Here is a 25441-nt window from a genome sequence, read left to right on the forward strand (position 1 = left end):
ACTTAGAAACATTTCGTCCTACATTTGATGAGTCAAACATGAGTTTCGTATTTCCAAATGGAACTCATTATTACGCAGAAATTTGTTAATGTAAAAACCGTGATTTTCATCAATTTCAGCACATGCTTTTCAGTGAAAGAACGCTAAGGAGGGTCCAGCAATGAGGTAAGCAAAGTTAGGCAAAGATCCCGTCCGTTTGTTTGAGAGCTAAACACATTTGAAACTGTGAAACAAATGTAGTTCCGATTCAAAGCAGTAAAAGTCAAACAGTTATTTAAAACAATACCAACATGCTCTCGATTTTTTGATGCCCCCTTACAATATGTTAGGTGGTCCAATGTACGAAAAGATGGATAAAAAATACCGCCCACTGATCAGGATCCCCGGCTCTCACAATTGCTATATAAGAGTACTTTAAACCTTCTGATGAATAATCCACAGCAGAGAAAGAAAAGTCAATGACAAAAAAGTTCACATCTTCCACATTCTGAAAACCAATGTAATTATATTAATTAGACTGAATTTTTTCTCAAATATTTTAATGGTTATCAATATGCGTGATAGCTTAGTGAATACTTCACTTGGGGACATGACAGAACTTTCTTCTGTTTGACTCATTATACGCAAAATAAACAAGTTATGTTGAGAGGGGTCATGTATAAGAAATGAAATAGGTATCCTAAACCCTAAATGCCATATCTTATATGTGCAAATCTTTTCTACTCGCAAGTATCACTCCATGATCAATGGTTCAAAGATCCATTTAACGGGTATATTAGGGCTTTACTTTGCACTCTGTGTGTGAGCTTCAAACAAAAAAGAATCCGAGAATACAGATTTGATATAATTTATATCGTAAGTATTTATGTACAAACATAATATATGTAAACAATGATTTCATTGCACGCTTGCTCATATTTGTGCTCATTGAGCAGTTCTGTTTTCTTCACAGAGAGTCAATTCTCACATCAATAAATGACGAGAAATATAAAAGAAAGGTAGAGTTAAGATGGATTGCTATTTACAATTGGGAAACATGACATGTTTCGAGTTTATCTAAAAGCACTTAATGAATGGCGATGGGTGGTGTACTGTTCATGTAAAGACATAAGTATAAGTCGAGTCAAGATGCATTGCTAAAACACAATTCATAGGCTCCTTGAATTACAAAAATTACTTAAGCTAATGACAAATGTACATATCTACAACAACGGTCTTCTCTCGGTCTCTCACGGCCACACGCACCCAAGTACATCTCCGAACTGTTTACTGTAATTTTGTAGGCAATTCTTTACATCTTTTTATCCCAGTAGATTCGATACACCAAAATGACACACCCTGGCGCAATAAAGCGTTTCATAGCCTGGACGCTGCGGAATCGATGAACATGGCTTTGCTCGGCGACACCAACCCTTGGCGCTCCCAAATGCTGAACGTATCTACTTCTGGTAGAATATCACAGTCTCCGAAATACCGCGAACTGAAGGTCTGGCTTTCCTCCTGGGGACAAGAAGGTGATTTAGATGAAGGCACGAGATCGGGGCAGTTTTCCGTCCACTGCACTCGACGTTCGGCAGAATGTTGTTGTGCGCTTCCTCTTTTCGAAGCATCTCCGTCATAAGACGCTGCCGAATCAAACGGAGTCCCGAGGGGAGTTGAGGAGGAGGTAACGACACAATCGTGGCAGGGCGTCGATCCCTGCGATCCCCGCTTCGTTTCCGATTCTCGACTTTTCATCGAATCCACATTTCCGATCGACGACGGGGCATAATGAGGATCACGTGAATCTGGAGTCAGCGGTTGCCTCACTTGCAGTGGAATTATCTGGAAGAAGTGTTTTTCCGGACTCTCTATCAACGGACTATTCACGGCAGGGGACACAATTCTTTTGGGAAGAGTTCCCGCGTATTTATTGTCCGACAAGAGCGATTTTTCTAATTCTTTGCCGCTTGCGAAAGAGCTCAGTGTTCGCGGCCACGAATTCAATTTGTCAGTGTCGTTGAAAATACCCTCGGGTGAAGCAGCGTTGGTGGGGCGAGAAGCCGCTTCCATGGATGTCACAATTCTCTCGATTCTGCCAGTTTCTCTGTCGACGAATCCACCAGGGGATCTGTCGGTTGAAGCATCCGTTACCGTCCCACCGTCACTTTTCAGCACGCTCTTGGGAAAACCGACGAACGAGTCGGAGGTTTTGCGAACCGGAGCTGGGAATTTTTCCGAACTCGAAGCTACACTTGAAGGATTTTCGTGGTCTTCTTCCGATTTCGCACCTCGACTGAACGTCAGAAGCTGAGACGATCGAGCCGAGAAATCCACGTCGTTCTCCGGCTGCTGGTCATCGTATAAATTATCGCCTTCTTTCGAAGAGTTCTTGTTCCAGAAGTTGGCGTTGAAAGCGACCGCACTCGCATCTGCACTGCCCAGTCTGGTGGTTGTCGAATGACCATTCTGCTTGTTTTGACTCGAGTTCGAATTTCCAGACCAGCTGCCAGGAGGTATCATTCCCCTGTACTTCTTGAAAGTTCCTGTTTTAAGAAGTTGGCACCAAGCACTACGAGCTTCAGGGTATTGTACGCATCGGACGAGGAATATCAAGAACCCCTGCAACGAATTGGCGACGCAGAACAGGTATTGGAAGACCAATCTGGCACCACCAACAGCGAACGCTCCAAACACCCAAGAGACACCTAGTAACACCATTACTGTGAAAGCACCCCTGACTTGAGCGGCAGTCACGACGACCTTCTCTTTCTTCTGGATTGTTGCAGCAGGCTTTGACACATTTCGAGGAGTGAAGAGTACTCTCGTCACCATGATGAATACGGTTAGGTTCACCAGCAGGATCAGACAGGATGGCCCCAGGTAGCTGATATAGTATACGTACGGGTTCGACGCTGAAAGCATACAACTGGAAAAAAGAAAAGAAAAGGCGATTTTAAATGACAAAAGAAAGTAAACATATAAGAAATCAACGAAACCTTTCAGCAATTAAAAAAGTTGATCAATTTAGTGAAATTTTCGCCAATCTGTATGCATTTTTTGTTCAATAAAACTTCTCTGAAGGACCACCACTATAAAGAGGTCATCTCCGAATAGAGTAAATTATTTCTGCTCCTAAAATTATTTTCCCTCTCCGAACGTTATAACACCTCCATGAAAAAGGGCCGGTTTTGTCGAGAAATAAAGGGTGGTTCGTATTTTCAATGTTATACGCATAGAAAATGGGAAGCCATCAGGTAGGTGATTGGTTATCCCACCAAACTCCCAGTTCACTTCGAGAAGAAAATTCGAGCCGATCGGTTAAAAAGTCTCACCACAAAGAGCAATACGGTACAAATATTCAATCATTTCACTTCTTTCTAAGTGTAAAATCAGATGGCAGCACTAACTTCACTCACGATTCATTACACAAACATCCTGTTAAGCACGCAAAACGTCCGACGCAACTCGCTTAACCCCTATCACTGGAAATGGGGTTAAACCGAATAGCAAACTGGTAAAATAGTAGTAAATTGCCAACAATGGCGTTAGACTTGGGTTACAATCGGCTTAGAAAAAGAAGGATGAGAAGTACTCACGTTGCTTCTGATCGTATGGGAAATAATGAAGACAATCTCTTCCACTTTTCAAGAATTTTTTTTCAGAGAGGATTCGCCGCAACATCCCAGTGAAAATGGCTGAATAAATCGGGTTTCATATGGCTCTTGAGGACAAATTATTTTAATATTAATTTTTTAATATAGCCCATATTTGAAACACTTTACAGCCCAATAGACAATGACGCTTTCTTGAAATTTAGGATTTGAACGAAAATTCCGAGAAAGGCTGTTTCATATTCTGTTACTCGTAGCACAATCAGTGCTTATCAATCAATGATAGAGTGACCTACAGTATAATACCCCAAATTAATCTGCATTTCCGAAACATTTATCATTCCATTTGTTGATATTTATTTTCATCGGGATCAACAGCTTTTCTTGTTTAACAATTTTATGCCGTCTAACTACTTCAAAAATCTCTTACACTGAGATATTGGCGTGCATACCTCTCGGTATACCATACGAGGGGGAAGGAAATAAAAACCATGGGATAATCAAACCAGAATCTGCCATAAACGACAGATCTCGCTCTGGATAATTACGTCATTTTAACCAGGGTTTATCAAGATGGCCTTGCCAGATAGTATAAGCCGTTCTAGTATAAAACTTTTTAGCATCGCTTTATTTAATTATTAATTACTTTAAATGGATAAAATAAAAGCTTTTTTTAATGTTCGTGTTCTAACTTACTATTCGTTTTGATTTTCGTAAACTCCCCAGTCAATCAACACAGTCACGCCCACAATTATGAGTGGTATACCTGTAAAAACAAAAGTAAAAATTAGACGCACATACACATATACACAGAATTGCACAGCCATAAAAATTAAATAACAACAAAAGAGCGTGCCAGATTACTTACTAAATCATTACAATTAGTTTACTATGACAAGATAGTTATAGCTATCTATTTTCAAATGTAATTAAGCACTGAATTCAAGTATTTAATGTATTCAGGGTGTTACATACAGACTTTAAACAGACGGTATTCAGTTTAATGTCTGTCTGGAGGTGGGTGTATGCAACCGGATGCTGCTCTTATGATGCGAAGAGGTTGGGAAAGGTAAAAAATAGTTCAATTTTCCTCCACCAGGTGTAAATTGCAATGCGTAGTACTTTTTTTAATGTATAGGCCTATGTACGTGCTCAAGGCGACAAACTTTTTCCTTTTTTGTTTTTTCGGTTCTTTTTAGTGCAGCGATTCTCAACTTTTGTCTCCCGCAGCTCCCTTACCCTACTCACAATGTTCCCTCGACTTCCAGAACAGTCTAACAAAACCGCTTCAAACGCTGAACAGGTATCAATCAATATCACCAGCTCGCCACGACACCCCTGGCAAAAGTTGGCGACACACACTTTGAGGAACTACTGTTTTGATGTCTTTTTTCGTTTTATTTCAATTGAACTTAGTGTACATGTATGTGTGTCACTTGCTTCGTTGAAAAGATTAAACGTATTTGAAACTTAATAGTTTTCGATACGTATTGAGATAGAAGACATGTTTACATGTCGGCGATACAAGTTATATTGAACTTTTCACGAGCAAGCATGCTCATCAGAAGAGGAGAAGGGTGCGCTATCTATATGTACTACATATACATTATGTATACCAGCGTTTCTTAACCTTTTTCAGCTCATGGCCCCCATGGATCAAATTTTTATCTCGTGGCCCCTGTCCTATCCAGGTCCCCCTCTCTACCCTCATCCAAGAGTGAGATATTTTCTATTTTTTTATAATGAATGAAATTTTAATAAATCAGATCAATCTCTGGAATCCTGAAAGTAGTAATATCTTTCAACCATGTTCCACATATAGGACTTTTCCTGTTCACAGCTCTCTATGACTCCTTACACCACCTGTCGGGGATCACCCTTGTTCTGATTTTCACCCGTGGCCCCCCCTAGAATATCCCAGGACCGCAAGGGGGCCATATGGCTCCAGGTTGAGAACCACTGCGAACTATGCGCACAGTTTATTATACACAATATGGAAAATATAGTTTTGTCCCGCATCCAGTACCGCTCCCAAACAATTGTCGAAAAAGATTGGTCCGTGAAGGGTTGAAAGAAAAAAAAAGGGAAAGACACATATTGGAATAGTATCATTACAGAGCCATATTTTCCACCTGCTAGTGGATATCAAAACTCGTTTTTTTATTCTCTTCGCCAATCTTTTCCGCATCATCTAAATACCACGTTCTGAAAATTTAATTTGTGCCGATTGCTCGCGGGGTAGTTATAACCACACTGTATAATGCACTACGCACTGCTTTTCCCGTAACAAAATAATTTATTTGTTTGACTTAAAGAAAGTTTACATATACAGGGTGTTGCGCTTTGAAGTGACAACAAACTAAGAGGGTTTGATTTTAGGCATCAAGAGGAACAAAAATTGCTATCGGTGAAACTCAGAAAAATACTTATGAAGGGTGTGACGTCGAGTGGAACAAAAAGGTCAATAATGAGTAGGAAAAACTATAGCCTTTAGAAAGAAAGCATTTATTTGACACCATGATTACAACACAGCCCGTGGTGTACAAAATAAGATACAATGTGATAAGTAAATAAAAGTAAAATAAATACGTACTAACCATATTTATTTGTAATCATGCTGTCAAGTAAATGGCTTTCGTACTTTTATTTATTTTACTTTTTTGTACACCACGGGCTGTTTTGTAATCATGCTGTGAAATAAAATTTTCTTCTACTTATTATTGTCTTTTTGTCCCACTCCAAGTCACACCCTTCATCATGCTTCATAAACATCTTTGCGATTCTCACCGACTAAACGTGGTTTACGATACCGTGTTCTAGGAAAGTTTTGTTCCTGTTGATGCCCAATATCACCTCACTGAGTCCTTCGCCACCTCAAGGCAAACATCCTGTATAATTTGTTATAAAACATATGTCGAATCTAGCAGGTGTGCTAGATTCGAGATTGGATTAAATTATGGTTACATGAAGATTATCGAATCACATTACCCCAAGCCAAGATCGATCTCTTCAGCATGAAATGCGATTCAGACGTAGCAAAGACGTGAATCAGCAACTGATACATGTTGGCGGCTTCGACCCCCATCCAAGACAGCGTGGTGAGCAAGAAATAATGGACCAAAACGGCCACGGCCACGCACACGTCGACGCCGTAGAGCTCGTGGCCTCTTTGCGATCCAGCCACGAAAGTCGCGTTCATCAGAAGCATCGAAGTGCACAGGTGAAGCAGGATCTGGCCTGGTTGGTCTCTGTTGAGGCACCTATACAAAATGAGAACGGTCTTAAAATGTACGCATCAGGTAGATAAAAATAGCTATGTATAAAATGGCAATAACAACGGTAGCAATCGCCTAATGTTAATGTACCGGTTCCGTACGAGTGCATAACATATAAAAGAAAAATTAAGCGGTAAACTATTATTCGTAACTTACATCTGAACCAAGAGCACCCTTTATACCCCACCTATATATATAGCATCCTTATATTTGTATTATTCGCTATACGCTTTTTTTATCCTCCAACATGTAATTTTACCCTTAAAGGTCCTATAATTTGAAATTTCCAATAAAACGAAAAGTGCTCTCTTAAAAGAACGAAAACAAGGCATCTTTTGGCAACGAGTGGCCCTCATATTGTCGCTGGGAAGAAATGGGCTTTGATATAATGTGTACATTCACAAAGCTACGTATCCGAGTAGCTTCTCCGAATGGCAGCCATTTATTTTATTTGAATTAATGGAGCTCATAAAATACATATCGAAGACATTTATCGACGGACATCACGCAACATAGGAATTGCCAAATGGATAATGTGAACGTTTTCGTCATTTCTGTATAAAGTAAAGGTTTGATAGATATGGTTAAAACGTGCTCCAGACTGATAATGACAGGCAAAGTTTTAGAAAATATATGATCAAACAAGCCCGTGAGCTAAATGTGGCCCCCCCAAAATCATCAGATGTGGACCGTGACCTCAAGCCTATTTTTGTAAAATGAACAAGTGACACATTTTCAGATTATTAAAGTGACGCACGGCATATTTACACATTACTTGAGGGACCTGCGGCAAAGTTACAGAGCGCTTAAGTGACCCGCGGCACATATACCAACGACTTAAGCAGCACGGTTCTAGATCACTTAAACAGATCATGTCATAGATCACTTCTGTTCTGAAGTTCTAGATCACTTCAGAACATTTACGTGACCCCACGGTGCAGTTCTATCATTCAAGTGACCTACGGAACAGTTCCAGATCATTCAAATGGCCCGCTGCACATTTACGGATCACGTATATAAGTGGCTTTCGGCATATTCCCAGATCCCTTAAGTGACCTCTGGTGCTTTTTCAGACCACTTAATTGTCCCGCGACATATTTACAGAGCACTTAAGCTTTTAAGCGGCAGTTAGAAATCACTAAACCCCTTTCAAAATGTCATATCGTTTTCAATGAAGAAGGATTTCTCCCGATGTTCTCTTCGGGGGTGCAAACTAAGGGGTAAAGGGAAATTTTTTCATCGAGAAATCAACTTTAAAAAATATCTAGGCTTGTCAATGCTAAATAAGAAGCTTTTATGGAGGCGATGTATCTCGTCATTGCCGATTAAAGAGTAAAGTGGTCCGCGGCATCATTTTAATGCCCCGTGGCATATTTATAGATCATTTGAGTGATTCGCGGCACAGTTGCTGATCACTCACGTTAATTACGTGGTCCACGACCCAGGTTCTCAATGAAATGGCCCGCACTCTCGTGAAGGCTGTAAAAACACCCTTTATTTAGAGCATATTCATTATATTTTCCGAAATTTTGAGATTTAAAATGTTTGGAAAAATTTTTAGTTTCGAAATTGATATTGTAATCAAGTCACGTGCACTGTCTCACCTGAACAACGAATACGTAATGATAGTCAATAGAAGCCCAATCATGGACAATCCACAGCCGATGTACGATATCACTGAGAGGGCCAAACGATGACCTTCGGATACACCCCTGTCAGGGGTCGGATCCTAGAAAACAGAAGCAAAATATTCACACGAATTTCGCTCGAAACTCTTCCAAGAGAAAGAAAAAATATTAAAAAATCGTATGGATTTTTTTCCCTTACCAACAATATAGAGAAGGCTGTCATGTGGGTGGAGAAACATGTCGTGGTATTGCCACTTTGGTTTGTGATCAGTCCCTCTGTGGACCAGAAGCGGTCTAGATAATAGAAATAATAACGATCAAATTATTCGTACGTACAATTTGATTCAGAAATATACACCCACTCTGTGAACCTTTATTAATTTATTTCAACAAAATAAATTTACTGCAGAAAGACCCATGAAAAATTCTGCTCTGAGCAGTGTCGGGATTACGAGGGACGGGGCTCTTTAGTCCCGATTTTATATATTTTATACGAGAAGGAAATCGGCATCCAAAAATTCATACGTACAATGTACAGGAATGGACACTATTAGGACTGGGCGATATTGAAAATTTTGCATCGTGATACATCGTCAACTTTACATCACGATGTAATGATGCATCGATATATGCAGAGCTCCCACTCAACAAATTATAAAAAGTAGGAAAAGGGGAGGGCGTACCTCTTTAAGACAACATAATCGCAGCCTTATGGGGAAAAAACCCGAAAATTTATTATTTTTTTTAATTTTTAAATTATTTTTTTTACTGTATTAATTCAGTATCCTATAAGATTGACTCCAGTCAAAGCAAAATGGCAGAAATGACTTGGTAACAAATACAATTTTAGGCCAAAACAATGTACTAGCAACCCCAAATAACTCTTTACTCTCTCTCTCTCAAAATATACCTGTATATTGTGAAGAAATGGGGGGGGGGGGCGCGTATCACTGAGTACGTGTATACTATACACAAACTCAGTACTCACTGTTTCGTAATCACAGTCCACTACATCTATATATATAAAAACGAATGCATGTCTGTCTGTTTGTCCTTTATGCATTACTACACCATTCATCCGATCACCATGAAACTTTGGGAAGTTGTTGAGCACACTCCCGCGAAGGTTTCTGACATAGCTTTTTTTCCATTTCCTTCATAATTTCCTTGAATTTCCTTTCTTCTGAGATCGCAGCAACGCGTGACGGGTAAGCTAGTTGCTTAATAAAACTATCCGCAGAATATTTACAGTACAACGTTCAGAAATCAAAGACCTGCCATTATCTTCAATCTAATTTAATCTATGCATATATAATTGATTTTCTGTTTCTGTGTGTGTGTGTGTGTTCTCTATACAAATCTACAATTTTAGATCAATCGTCGCCAAATTTTGCATATATATATCAAACGGGACCCGACTTAAACGATAGGCCACTTCAAAAGTTTCTCAGAGCAGGGAAAATGCCCGAAATGCTCGAAAACTGTCGGGCAACAATGGGTCCTGAGCTTCAACAATAACTTTCAGAATGTTTACTTTGGTTACAGTGGTTCCCTAGCAATGTGCTTCAGACATGCATATGCCTTTAGAATGGATTGTCCCTTCTTAATGCTGCCAGTATTACAACTTAGCGCCCGAGTGACGCCGTAGTAAGCTGCTCGTCTTTCACTATGAAGGTTACCATCAAGGTCCATGAGTTCGAATCCGCGCATAGAACGTTAGAAACAAGGTAGTCGCCCTACCGAGCCTAGGGTGACCACCGATGGATGGAGCCTTCATTTCCCACCAAACTCCTCTGGTTGAAAATTGCCGTATGGCGATATGTGACCGGAGTTGGTGTGAGGTAAAGTAGAAAGTATATAGTATTGCAACATACATCACAGTATTAAACTATTATGTACATAATAGTTTATTCCTTTAAAATGGTTTTTGTCACTTTTTTCAATCCTCCCAGTAATTGAAGGAAATCTGGGCAGCGGCAGGTTTTCTTCAATCACTGGGAGTTATTAAGCTAGTTATTCTAGCTAGTTTGAAATATATCTCATGACCAATGGCGTACGTGGGAGAAAAGAGGGAGGCCGAGATTGCAGTTGTTTCATTTTTAGTAAAAAATCCAAAAAAAAACCCTTTGGATGAAAAGAAAAGATGGACTCCTTCTTAGAAAATCCTGCATCGGTCACTGCCCCTTCCTTCCAGGCACTGATGGATTGACGGACTAACGGATTATTAAAGGAGGATGCCACTTTCCCCTCCCACCGAGAGGAAAAAAAAGAAGGAAATACAGTCAAACCTCGTTAATGAGTCACTCTTGGGAGAGCAAAAATATGACTTAGTAAGCGGAGTGACTCGTTAAACGGAGTAAGACATAGCTGTGCCAATTCCTGCCTGAGGACAATTGGGACTTCCAAGAAGTGACCCGGTAAGCGGAGTGACGTGTTAACCAGGTGACGCATTAACGAGGTTTCACTGTATTCTCCGGGAGATATCCCATACCATTCCCCCTTTTTGTTCACCTTCTAACCAAGAGCCCACCCCACAAAATCCGTCACTGCTTCCGGCGCCGTGGCACACTGTTAGGGAATCCACTACAGTATAACTGTTTTAACAAACTCACGTGAAGGCACGGATCTATCGGTGTGGGCCTAAGCAAAATGGTAATATTCAATGGTAATGCATTCAATCAATCCATTGAAAATCACTTATATCAACGTTTTTGATTAAATAACAAATTCAAGAAAACTTCGACTGAAAAACAGAAACGACTCAAAAAGTCGGGACGAAGAAGAAAATACGGGACCAAATGCGTGACGTAAGGTCATTATATTCAGCGTGACAATTTTTTTTTGCAATTTGTAAACTAGCCACCCCTTCCCCGCCTCCAGATCCTCTCATGTTTACATGTGCATGTGTTGAAACATTGTGCAAGAAATCTGAAAACGTACATCATAATTTATGTGAGGCAGAGTTTATCCCCCAAATCTAGTCATACCCGTTGAACACTAAATTTATCAAATGCTTTTTTTTATTACCCGTGTTTCCACCCCTCCCGTAAAGAACGCGCTATATCGGCATCGGATTCCACCGATTTTAAACATCGCGCAAGCGCACTCACAATATCGGCATCGTCATTTCAACTTCGATGTTTAATATCGGTGAAATCCGATGTAATGACATCGCGCAAGCGCATTCACTATATTGGTAATATCGATGTAACCACATCACGTAGCGCATTCGTTATATCGACATCGGCATTTCAACTCCGTTGCAGTTACATCAGATTCCTCCGACATTAGACATCGGAATTAACGATACATCGCGTTCAAAATCGTGAATAGGGATAACAATGTCGGTTATGACATCGTTGATTTATTATAAATCGATACGTCGCCCAGTCCTAGACAATTAAATTTCATTGTTTTACCCGCTGTGGTGGTCGCGTGGTCATAGTGACGGTCTCGCATCGCGAGGTCACGGGTTCGAACCCCACCGTCGCCGTAGTGGTGATCGGCTGAAGTTGGTATTCTGTGGTTCCCAGCTTCGAGGTGCGAATGCAGCGATCTCCCCATTGAAGTCTCGCCGCAGAAAGAAACGGGCCTACAACGGTAAAATCTTCTAACATCGCACTTCACTCATAGTTCGAAAAATATGTGGTAGATGGCAGCACTATATAACAAGCATTACACAGAAACAAGTTTCCCGTTAGGTGCACATTCCAACATGTACCAATTCGTTAGAAGTTCCGCAGAGGAATATGGACGAGGCGCATGTGTGTGGTAGTAGTAGTAGACACAATTAAATGTAAATTAACAAAAAAATGAAAATTTAAAATTGATGAAAAAAATACAGTGTGTTTATAACTACACCACGAGCAATCGACGCTAATTAAATTTTCACAACTCACGATATTTTTTTCAGAAAAATGGAAGAAATACTTTTACAATTGATGAAAACTCAGAATTTATAAAATAAATTATTATTACCGTCCCCTTCTCCAAATTGCAGGCCCCAGTGTGGGTGGCACCTGCCGCAAACCCCCTAAGGGTGGCACTGGCCCTTAGCACCGGTCTCTCTAACTACTCTACTACACAACATTCATTTGGAAAATATAACGAATCAGTGCCTCCCGACTTTGCAGCCATAACGTAACAAATGATGTTACAGTTACGTGTTTGATGTTCCAGATATGTCCTGCCATCTGTCAGACTATTACCACACCACACGTGTATCTCTTAAGCCACACACGCTCAACAGGCGACCCGCGGGCCAAATGTGGTCCTCGGAGTCATGATGATGTGACCCGTGAACTCAACGCTAATTCTGTAAAAATGAACTAAGCGTCAGATCGCTGAGAAATCGTGGAGCAGTTCAACGTCACCTAAGTGATCCACAGCACATTTTTAGATCACTTTCGGATCACTTAAGTGGATCATGACATGTTTTCAGAGATAAAGTGGCCTGCGATATGTTTTCTTAGAGAAAGTGTCCCGAAAGTGTCCAAGGATGCCAAAAGGTTGAGCATCCTTGTGCCTTGTATTTGTGTTAATCATTCCTCTCAGTGCGTGCCAAGACGTGGTGTATATATATATATATATATATATATATATATATATATATATATATGTTACTGCTAAAGTGCAGAAATCAGTTATTCTAAAGATTATCTAGGTATCAAATCAGTTAATCTGCAGATTAGCTAGGTAATGTTGTGTACATTAACGGCTTTCGAGCTTTAGCGGTAACATATGTACTCCTCAACGTAAAAAGTCAAACTCGGTAATAAGAACATCGTATGTTTCTCGAAATTTTGTCGTTATAAACGGAGTTGATGGTTTTAAGACTTTTTTTCGACAAAAAATATAATCAGATGCAATCAAGTACTGTATAAAGAAGTTTATATTTCATAATAGTTATTATCATATGAAATAGTTATTTACCAGCAAGGTTCAATACCACATTTGATCAATAAAAATACGGGAAATTGTGATAATTAATACGTAACATCACCGATTCTCATCATGTTGCCAACTGTCAGTGAGATTGCGAAATATTATTCATAAATGACTCTTTGCGCAAAATACAGTGCTATAGCAAGTTTGCTAAAAAGCATGTCACGGGAAAAGAACGAACATTCCAAATATGAAAGGATTCGTTCATAGCCATATTCATTATGGCACAATTTATAAATTATGTAAATTATCTTCAGGTTTCGGTAAAGATTAGGCTTCTCTGAAAAAACTGGGCATTTTTATTTCCCGTATTTTTTGCCCACTCAGCAAGGGCAAAATACGGGAATGTTTCATACCGGTAACATGTCAATGAACAAGTCGAGGCATTAGTCATGTAATAAGCTCTAAGCTTCGGAATTTCTTAGGAAAATGTCAACTGCAGTTCACGTCCAAACAAAAGTGACAAAAAAATCTGTCATTATATCCGATGTGGTTCCTTTCTATCGACATTATAAGCGAGGTTCATTACCATTATTCTCTATGGGAATCAGGACGGACCGCCAATTATTGGCGTTATAGCCGGGCTGTCGTTTAATTGACTACGTACAGTTTGCCTGAGTATCCACGTAATCATTCAGTCTGAATAGTGTAATGTGTGAGTTTGTTCAAACAGAGGATTCGAGGTCCGGTGAGTTAGTTTAATGGGCGAGTTGTCTCTTTGAGATGACAATGAGAGAAACGCACAATAGACATGGCACTGACCTCGTTCGTTCCAGAAGGCGCAATACACTCTCTGGTGGGCTGGAGACGGCAGCGTGTAAATCAACGGATCTGAGAGGTTTGACACCGTCGTGTTGGCGATGCTCACTTGCAGAATTCGTCTTTCTGAAATGCAACAAGGAAAAATCAGTTATGCTTACAGGTTACATATTTTTCGCTACCCTTGCATTAAATTCTCATTAATACACTGGTTTCCGAAAATTAGTCTTTTAAACGGTAATGGCGAGATATCTCGCACTACATAAAAGTCTCATATTTTAGCACCGGCAAGCCCAGATATTTTGTAAAGTAGATTTTTCAATGGTAACTTTTCCTATACCCTTTAGTTTGCACCAGCTGAAAATCAGAGGAGGGGGGTTAGTCAAATCTAATAGCCGTTTAAAGGGGTAAGTACGTGATGGCTTATATTATATAACAACTACACCACTTTAATCGTGTCCCTCTGGATTGAACAGTTAGTGGAACACAAACACATACTACTCGGGCGTACAGTCACTTCACGTGGGACGTTCGTCGCTTACTTTTGGAAGACAGTATATATATATATATATATAGCACGTTATATATATAAGCATATGTATGTATGTATATAGCCATTATTAATTTAAAACTATACTCCCTTAGATGAAGCAGAGGACTAAACAAGCCGAATACAAAGCCGGATCAAGAACATTGTGTCATTAATATACAATTCCGTTGGTGATTCATGTCAGAATTAAACTGCATTAAAATACTTATTGTAAACAATGGTAACAATTAATGAAATAAAGAACATTTCTAACCTGATGATGTGTTGTGTGTGTGTGTGATTTCATTCTCGTTAACATATAACCTAATGAAGCCGAAGTAAGAAAATTAGCCTATATGTAGGCGGTCTTTTTTTTTTTTATGAAGATTCAAATACAAATACAAATACAACGCCACAACAGGCAAAATGCCCAACGAGGTGGCTGATAAAAAGATGCCCATAAAAATATGGATGTCATATGTTTCAAAAATACAGCAACCCAATTAAAAATGCAATTAACACAAATTACAAACAATATATACACATGATAAAATATTATACAATGCCCATAAAGAATACTTATGGTTGTCTTATTCTAAGAATGGATAGCTTCTCGATTTACCCCAACATGTTTATCGTATTTCTTTTTAAACGTGTCAATTGTGTTACAATTTACTACCTCCGGGGGTAAGCTATTCCATTTATTAACAACCCTATTGGAGAAAAATTCCCTGCGACACCATAACCTTGCATTGTCCCTCACCAATCGATACTGGTGTCCCCTTGTAAAAGCAGTCGATTGGCGGTGTACTAAAAGTTCATGGTCCATCCTATCCATCCCATTGAAAATTTTGAACACTTCGATCATATCTCCTCGACACCTGCGTTCATCCAATGTAAACATATTCAAAAAATGAAGTCTTTCTTCATAACTCAAGCCCTGTGTGCCAATAAGGACACGCGTAGCTCTTCTCTGCACCCCTTCAACCAAGTCTATTTCCTTCTGTAGGTATGGTCTCCAAAACCTTACAGCATACTCCAGTCCAGGACGAACTAAGCCTCGAAAAAGCGGAAGAATGACTTTAGGAGAACGCGAAGAGACCTTTTTGAAAATGAGACCAAGCATTCTATTCGCTTTTTTGACAACCGCTGAACAATGTTCAGAAAACTTAAGTCGCTCGTCAATGAGAATTCCCAAATCGGTGACTCTAGTTGCATCCGGGATAGTGACACCATTCAACTCGTACCAAAACTCTTTCTTTTAAACAAGTTCTCTCATTTACTCAAAAGCAATCTTATTCCTTACCCAGATCTAGTATATTCCATCCCATCTTTTATCTTATCCTGTCACATATGCAATTCTACTTGGCCGCACTTGAATATCAATCTCCGGCTTAGATATCAATTTTTCAGTCAGGCCATTTTAGCACAGTTTCCCTTTGCAAAACATGCACATTTGTATCTTCATTGACCAGTTGGATGAAACATCGTGTACAATTACCGTGAAGATTCAAAACAACCAGACCCGACACAAAAGCCAACGAATTTTCGAATGGTGTGTTGGATGTGCCCCATGTGAAAAATAATCCGAGTTTCTTTTTTCTTTTCGTGCCCATGTCGTGACGCAACGCCATTTACCAGAAATTCCACTAGTTGGAATTTTTAAAGCATAATCTCTTCTTCCAGCGTTTGGTGTAAGAAAATTGCACGTTATATTTTCTACGATAAACATAATCTCATATCTCTTGAATACATTATACTCGCACGATATAGCTCTTTTTTTTTTCTTTCGAATTACGTAATTTATAGTTCAATTTCGTTTTCTTAATAAGAAATAAAGCGGCTCATATACACGGTTCATAGGAAAGTCCCTTTACCCTGGAATAACACACGAACCGTTAATTCTAGAGGCATACTATAAAATCCCTGAAAATATGAATGACTACGTACCAGGTCTACACGTTATTTGGATACTTTTTTCCGATTGGAAGTATGCTTCTATGATCAGTATTCATAGACTAATTCAATTATTTCAGGGTAAACAGACTTTCTCCTGCGTACTCAGAGGTGGGGAGGGGGGTGGGGTTGCTCAGGAGGCCTGTGCTCTCCCAAGTCCATTGTGTCTCCTCGAAAGGTCAATCCTGCCTAAGCCCCTGTATGTACCCTGTATATGAGAGCGTGTTAAGAATTACTGCATTTTAATTTTGTGTCGTACACAGAAAAGTGACAACAGCGGTGGCTCCATTAACCATCTTGGACAAAAAAACTACTTAGTTATTCAAAAATATATTGAAGGCTATTTTGAGCGATGCATAATAAAATATCGCTATAGAGCAGGGTGCATATCGTCCAACTCACCAACGGATTACACCCGGTCCACGAAAGGCATTTAGGTAGAATAGTATGTATACACAATAAAACCTCGAGAAGTCGTCACCGCAAGTTATCGAAAAACTATGACGGCTTAAGCGGAGTGCCGTCAGTTTCAATGTGCAATGTTGTGAAAATCGTATAAATTTAAAGTAATATGAAATTTATTAAAGTATGAATCAAAATAACAATATTAATAAAATTTATAGATCGCGAAAGAAAAAATAATAGCATTTTTTTTACCTTTTTTATCTCCTATTACTTAAATTATTGTGGTAAAATGTACTGTACATACACTTTGATTTATACTAGTAATTTTTAATTTTGACTGACAGTTGCTCTGTTAGTCTAAAGATTTAAGTAGCTTTTCTTCATAATAGAACTCCCTATTGCACATTAATTTTACATAGACATCAAATTTAATTTTTTAGTAATTTAATTCTTCATCAGTAGTTCATGATACAACTACAAAGTAATCTCGAACACTTTTGACTTGGTGGGGAAAGCCTTGCCTGGGCAGGGAAAAGTAACCAGAAGATCTCAACTTGGGAAAGAATGTCTAATTTTTTTCAACAAAGATATTTTGTTTAAATTTCAAGCCCTAAATAAGTAGAGCCAATGCTTTCTATGATTATTTATTATCCGTGCACTTTGTCTTCATTAATTTGATTCTTCGATTTACATAATTTTTGATTTCCTTGCACTATGTGTAATCTTTGACGTATCAATAAATTTTGGTTTTGCCGGAGATGCCCTGGTCCTCCCCCCTGAGGGGCCGAGGTGCTTACGTTGCTTCTTGCGACAGAGCCTGGGTGTCTCGCGGTATCTCCAGTTTCACCAGTAGTGCCCATGCAGAGAGAAATGAGATCTAGCTTGAACAGTCCCCAACGTTCCAAAAACCTTTTCGGCAAATGAACTTCCCCAGCGTAACTTTCGTTACTAAAACTGTTCCGTTTGGGTATATAGGACTTTATGGTGACTTTTAAGCATATGGCAATGCAGTTAACAAGCTATTTTTTTAATGGGAGCCATAAAAACAGTCTGTTCCTCTTTCTCAAACGTTTTCATAGTGACAACTTAACCGAAATTAGCGATGAGTAAACAAAACTAACATTGTTGTCTATGAGAGGTGGAACGGCCTGAATAAAAATGACGACTTATCAGGGTGACGACTTAACGAGGTTTTACTGTATATATATACACACAAACACCGCGGATAAATACCTAGGCTGACTACCTTCATGAAAATATGGGAAACCGGGATACATGCTGGGATATTGCCAATTATCACCAAAAAGTTGTCAAATGCAAGCTAAGTTGTCATCTTTTACTGAAATTGCTGAAAAGCTGTCAATGGCGGAGGGCTGTTGCAAGTATCAATGACTAAAAACGTAATTCACACATCAAAAAAGCGTTCATGTTTGACGAATACATGAGATGAATATATTTATATGAGTATAACTAATTATGTTAGACTTCGTAAATTATAATAAAATAATTTATAAGTCGCGAAAATAACCTTGATTCTTGACTTCAGTGAAGAATAAGATTTCGGAGTAAGCCTCGTTGAAAAAACGGGACATTTTATGTATAAGAAAAGTCAAGACGTGGCCAAAATTATGGGAATGTCCTGTCAGTGGTCAAATGGTCACCATACACACACACACACACACACACAAGTTTCTTGTCCCTTGTACTGCAAGGGTTGTGCGCTTCTGTAACCATTTCAGACCCGAGCATTTATTTTTGAAAATTTTCAAAATGTTTTTGCATTTTCGATGCTTAAAAATTGCATTAAAAACAAAAATGTCAGCAAATCTTTCAATTTAATTTACAAATTTTCAATTTTTTTTGTGAAACAATAACTCACATCGTTCATATTTTTTCAGCCAAAATGCTGCAAGGTATTTTCACATGAAAATTTTTCCCAGACTTTTATTGCTAAATTTTATGCAATATAAATCACACTTTTTCCGAAAGTACTTTCTCCTGGAAGTCATCTTAAAAACAATTGAAAACTCAATTTTAAGTGCCACCCTCTGATGGAAGTTCCTAAAGTTCATAATCGCCATATTTCCAACTCAAAATTTGCGTAGTCCTTTAAGTCAGGGTTCCTGAGGTCAAACGAAAAAATTGTATAGTGAGGAAAAACAATCAACACATTTGTGACAGCAGGTTCTAAAAGGGTTATAGAAAGATTTATCGTAGTAAAGAGTATCGTTGTATAGAGCCGAAGTCATCAGTAGATAAAAGCCAGTTTCAAACAAGATTCCAAAAAATATAGTTGTATACAGATCTTTTGTTACATTAAAAACCCGTTAGGTGTTTAACTATTTTACTGTGAATTTTAGTTAACGATAAAGTATTTTAACTCAATGCATTGAAAACCAGGATTTGGAAAAACATTATAGATCTCATACTACAGGCTGTACAAGGAAATAAAAATCGAAAATCCAATTGGAAGAACGCACTTGCAGAAAAGAGATGTGTTTTATATGCACGTGTTAAATATAATTTATGTTAAACTCTTCCTATTTTTGGAGAAAAATTATTGAAAAAAAATAAATGTCAGAATTTTTTAATTACAGAAATTACAGAAAACAATTGTGAAAAACTCATGCGCTATTGAAGACCAAAAAAAAAAAACATTCATTCAAAATGATCAATTTTTTTCATTCCCTTTGTGATACAGAATGGTTTTTTTCCCCTTTTAATTTTTTACGCTTTATTAATGCAGTTGAAATTCTCCGCAAGACACTTTATCCGATTATCGTATTAATTTTTAATTACTTTATTCATTTTGGATTCTCGAAGATCTAGATAAACATTAGAAAAAATATATATATTATCTTTTAATATTAATAAACAAGGGAATTATTATTATTTTTTTTATGATGGACAGAAAAAAGTCTTAGGACAAAATGGTCAATTTTCTGGTGTTTTTATGGAAATTTTTTTTCGTTCTTAACATCGGCCCAAAATGTTTGGAGAGGAGAGAAAAGGAAATATATCCCAACAGGGACAAGTTACGAGCACAAATGCTCAGTTTTCCCTTCCCGAGGCTTTTTTTAATTTTTCGTAGATGATATCTATGAAAAAATTAATTAATATTGATACAAAGACGATGATGGTAGGTTTTGAAAGTAGGGAACGAGACTGAGACACAGAGCTTTAGAAAAGATGTTTTTCTTCTGCCTGAAAACTAGGGAAGAACAACTGTTTTCAATGTTTCATGATTGCTCATTCACGCATGCTCATAAGATGTTCGAACTTCCAGTTCAAAATTCGATGTCATTCTACGAGTCGATGTCATTTACATCACACGACACGAAACGCATAAACGTTTGATGTGGTTCAAAATGTGGATATTTGGCTCGGACGACATTGCGCATGCGCAGAATTACGAACATACTTGTTCTGAAGTGATATAGTAAAACACCTCCTATATGACGATAAATCTACTCTATAATTTAAAATCCACTAACACGAAAAGTGCCATTTTCCATGCAACGGGAATCGGTCACGATTTTGGGTCAAGTTTTCATTTAATTCCTGAATATATCGGGAGGTTTGACCTGTCGGCACCAAGTTATGTGTATCTTCCGAGAGGTGTGTATATGTATATATCACATATCACCAGTGCTCCCAACACATATTGTTCGGGTACCCAGGACGGAGCATTTGACAGATACCTCCATGAGGAAGTTGACAGATTTCATTTCGAGGGCCCCCCCGGATGAATCTCTTTGTTTTGTTGTTACTTTAACGTTAAAAATTTTACAGCAGTGGAAGCCCTAGATTAATCCAGTTTAGGACCCCGCTAAAAATCTGTGAATTGGGTCCCGGGTCCTTGGTGGGGGCCCGGGGTTTTATTCGTTGATAAAATAAATACAAATTAAAGTTGTTCGTGGCCCTCACTGGGGGGATGTCCGACAAGACTCCGGGTCGGAACCCCCCCCCTCCCCCATGAGAAAGTTGACAGGTTTCATTTCGGAGGTTGCTTTTGATGAATCTCATTGTTTTTCTGTTGTATATAAAATTTAAAAATTATAAAATTATGAAATTTGCTTCGCGAAAGCGGAAGCTCGAGATAAATGCAGTCAGTCTCGCCCCCCCCCACACCAAAACACTGCGTATTACCTTCCCGCTCCTTGGTTGGAGGTCCTTGGATATTCTGCGGTTCCCAACTTCGAGGCGTGAATGCGAGCCAACCTCCCCGTTAAACGGAGAGCAACAGGCCTGCAACCTTAAAATTATTCATTCATTACACTTCACTCACTATGAGTTGAGAAAAAACTCATAGTTTCAAAAATTTGATTGAAGATGGCAGCACTACACATAACAAGCATTAGGTTCACTATACGTACACACACATTCCAATATGTACCAATTCGTTAGAAGTTCCACAGAGGATTATGGACGAGGTGCATGTCTGGTTTAGTAGTAGTGATTCTTGGTTAGTAGTAGTGATCATTGGTGCAATGAATACAAATTAAAAATTTCGTACTTTTCATAGCACTAACGAAGTGGGACGATATGATGTGAAGAGAAAAGGAAGGGGGATTGCCATCGAAAGCAGCAGGGGTAATTTGCCTCTCTAATTATTCTTCTCCACCAGCATCACTATCACGTTCTCGTTTGCGATTGGCTCCGCCATTTTTCTTTTTTCTGTCCTCCTCCTCTGCTCTTGTTGCCGGTTCATTTTGAATTAGACTTTTTTGTCTACAATAGCGAGTTATTCCCGCTATAAGGAGTGTTTTTTAATATTTTTCTGTGTTTCTGCTACTGATGAAGGAACTTCCTATAGTTACGAAACGCGTATAGCCGTGCTTCTTTTGCAATTTTGGGTTCAAATAACATCGGTCATCAATTGTCTCATCTCCCCAACGCATACGTTGTTCCGAAGAAAAAAGTATTCAATGTTTTACTCAAGGAAACCAGAGACCTATCACGTAACGAATTAATGTAGCGTATAGTTACGAAAGAGTTAGCATTATACAGTGGTTCCCACTTATAACGTTTGTCAAAAAACAGTCATGAAAAAACGTTGCAAACGGGAAAACTTTTGAAGGGGAAATCTTGATAAACGTTGGATCACGAAAGCAACTCATATTAAAAAGCAAAACGTTCTAAGCGGAATCGAGAGTACATAGGCGGAGATAGACTTGGAAGTCTGAGGGGCACGATGATGGTTATGTCAATTCATATATGCCTTTATACATTAGATAGGTCAACTTCACCTTTGATGCTGGGGGGGGGGGGGGCAATGCCCCCCACGTCCCCCGTATTCCGCCCATGCGAGAGTAGAGGAAATGTATCGGGTCCAGAAATAAAAAATTACCGTTATATAGGATTTTCATTGCGATTCTAACATGTTTCCTAGTAATAATGACGGTAAATTTTGCATATTCAATGGTTCTTATATAACTCTAGAATGCTTATCCATTCTAATATTTGTTATGGGCATCTTTTTCTCAGCCACCTCGTTGGGCATTTTGCTTGTTGTGGCGTTGTATTTGTATTTATAGATGCTAAGTTTGATACAATCCTCACCCAAAAGGTTAATACGATTACAGATCACACAAAACCGAATAAACTTACATAGCAATAAAAAAAAATTCATTTCTTAATTTTAATGAGCTGGTGCCGCGATTCTATTCACGGAAGCGAAACAGAATTAAAGCAATGCTTATATTAGTTAAGAAGTTTCACCTTACCTTCGATTTTGAACAAGTCCTGTAGCTGGCGATTCGTGCAACCGTACGCTGGACTCTCGTGTCGTCGCCAACATTCTCCGTACTGCTTGGACAGGAAAAACTTGTCGTTCTTGTAAGCGACGAATTTTATTCGAACGTCTTGATAAGTTTGGTTCTGAGCCATCAGCAACGCTTCGTAAGGGACTATCAATTCCGTATCCTGAGAAACGATCCAAAAAATGCGTTATATAATGAGATTACGTAAGCATCGCAGATTATCTACAACAGAAAAAAAAGCAATTTTCTCACGACGAGGATTCTCTATCAATCAGTGGCGTCACAAAAAATTCTAAGGGGCGCCAAAATCGTTTTACGTTATATAGTATTATGATGAAAGTAGGGCTAGGTCCTAACATTCATAAGTAAGTCATTCACATTCGCTCGAATGTAACCGATACGTCTATCGGTTGCATTTTCAAGTTTTATAAAAGAACTTTAATAAAACTTTAATGGTGTAATCCCGGCCTAATATATGAAATAAATAAATATATATATATATATATGTTACATTATTTTATTTATTTAATTATATTCTGATTTAAAAGATAGAATAGGCTTAGAAATTAGACGGTAGTATCAGTATCCATGGGCGCTTTTTTCCACGGGGCCAGAGGAAGCATTATAACCTGTGTAACAAAACCATCCCTTTTCTTCTTTTCCCCTCTAACTACCAAGGTTCTCTCTTGCCAGCGCGGGATCAAATGCGCCCGCCGAGCCTTGGTAGTTATGCGTCATATGCTCACCCATGTTTCTATTTTACGGAACAGTTTTCTTTTAATCATTGCTCTCGAAAATATTTCTTTTCTAATTTTATCAAATTCGTTTGATTAAAAGCAATTCAGTGCCATTAAATTGAAATCAAATCCGTATAAAGAATTAAATTAATGACTTGAATTTTTTTTTAGGGTGGCGAGTGCAATGTTTGTCCAGTCGGGCAGCCTCTTACCGACGAGAAAATCAGAGCCAAACAAGTTTTTTTTTTCTTTTCAACTATAAATTATTCCGCAACTGAAAAATTCCTTATGGGTTATTGTTTGTATGAAACATAGACTAAAGATATAATAGACAGCGCACGCTATTCATAAAACTTGTCGAACGTGAAGAAAAGATGAGCAGTATTGTCGGGGAAAGAACAGGTTCTGCGCTATTACATTTGGCTCGTTTTCGCAGAACATAGTGATTTCGTGTTAATGCTAGGATGTTGTTGTAACGAAATTTGACTCGATCGAGTTGATGTTGTTGTAACGAAATTTGACTCGATCGAGTTGATGTTGTTGTAACGAAATTTGACTCGATCGAGTTGATGTTGTTGTAACGAAATTTGACTCGATCGAGTTGATGTTGTTGTAACGAAATTTGACTCGATCGAGTTGATGAAAACTTTAATTCATTTGTTCAATGAATTTCATTCATTCTTTTGTAAAATATTTAGGGAATGTGGGATTTGAAAAAAAAAATCAATTCTATATAATATAAACAAATATTGAAAAACGAAATATTTTGATTTTCCAAAAGGGATAATTTCTAATAATTTAAGACTTGAGTTTTTAAATCTTATTATATAAACTATCTCTTATACATACAGCCTATTTCATTTATATTTTTAAATATTCTATTCTCATTCACTTTGCCACTTTTAATTTCGAAAAGTTGTTTTAACTAGGGGTTATTAAAATATAAAAATTACATTCCAAGAACATTAAAATTACTCTAATCATACATTTATTTGGAGTATATAATTATAATGCATCATATTATTTTATGTAATGTAACACATTCACACTCATACCATATTTAGTCATGAAATATTTAAATAATAAGCAAAAGTTTCATTTCCAACATTCCTGGAAAACCTTTTATAACCTTATCACACAAAAATGTAAACACTTACATAATATTTCAGGAATAAAATGAATTTTTCAAGAAAATTGTAATACCTCTCATAGTCAGTACTTTTCTAAATTATAAGAAATGAAATTTCGTGTAGCGTATATATGTAATAATTTAGAGTACGTAAATGTGTATGTTACATGTGACATATGTGTAACCTCTTCTCTCCAGAAGTATACATATGTGAATCTTCATTTTTTTAGGCGTTAAGCAGTTTTTAGAATGATTCTTTCTTCAAGTTAACATCTGAGGTGCACATAGCGACTTCAGATCTTAACTCAGATGGTCCTAATAAAGATATTGACTGAAAATTAATTAATGAATTAATAAATTGATTTTCTTGTTTGAGGGCAATTTCACATACAACAATCAGAAATTAATCAATAAAAAAAGTTCTTTTCTGTAATAGTTTTATCTCAGGCGTGAAGAGAGGTAAAAATACTATTTTTAGAGGTAGTTATACATTTTTATGAAAAACTGCCTTTGTCTAGAGAGGGTGAGTTTTCATTTCATTCTATTTAAATGAAATATTTGTCATAAATTCCTCATTCTGAAAATCATATTTTCTTGAACTTGAGCGAAACTCGAATGAACGCGCTAGTTCGCCAAATCTCGCCAAATCTTGCGAAGACGTATATTTCAGTTAAAAGTTAATAAAACTCATTACTTCAATCATTTATTACAAAAAAATTCTATT

At 38.0% G+C, this 25441-nt stretch overlaps 1 protein-coding gene across 1 annotated transcript in view; it reads right to left on the reverse strand.

The window, feature by feature from the left end:
• Nucleotides 1–831: 831 nt before the first annotated feature.
• Nucleotides 832–25441, reverse strand: part of LOC149078230 (uncharacterized) — a 99056-nt gene continuing 74446 nt past the window's right edge. Inside the window, exons 11-17 of the mRNA XM_089241834.1 lie at nt 22816–23014; nt 14203–14325; nt 8696–8790; nt 8473–8597; nt 6582–6853; nt 4290–4359; nt 832–2908 (exon numbers count right to left, since the gene is read on the reverse strand). Coding sequence (XP_089097960.1) covers nt 1357–2908; nt 4290–4359; nt 6582–6853; nt 8473–8597; nt 8696–8790; nt 14203–14325; nt 22816–23014 — 2436 coding nt within the window. The 3' untranslated portion in view covers nt 832–1356. The remainder of the gene's footprint in view (nt 2909–4289; nt 4360–6581; nt 6854–8472; nt 8598–8695; nt 8791–14202; nt 14326–22815; nt 23015–25441) is intronic.

Source organism: Pholcus phalangioides, unplaced genomic scaffold (genome assembly GCF_987345545.1).
Source record: "Pholcus phalangioides strain wild (caught in Gottingen) unplaced genomic scaffold, Ppha-v1.0 ptg000014l_1, whole genome shotgun sequence".
Taxonomy (NCBI): domain Eukaryota; kingdom Metazoa; phylum Arthropoda; class Arachnida; order Araneae; family Pholcidae; genus Pholcus; species Pholcus phalangioides.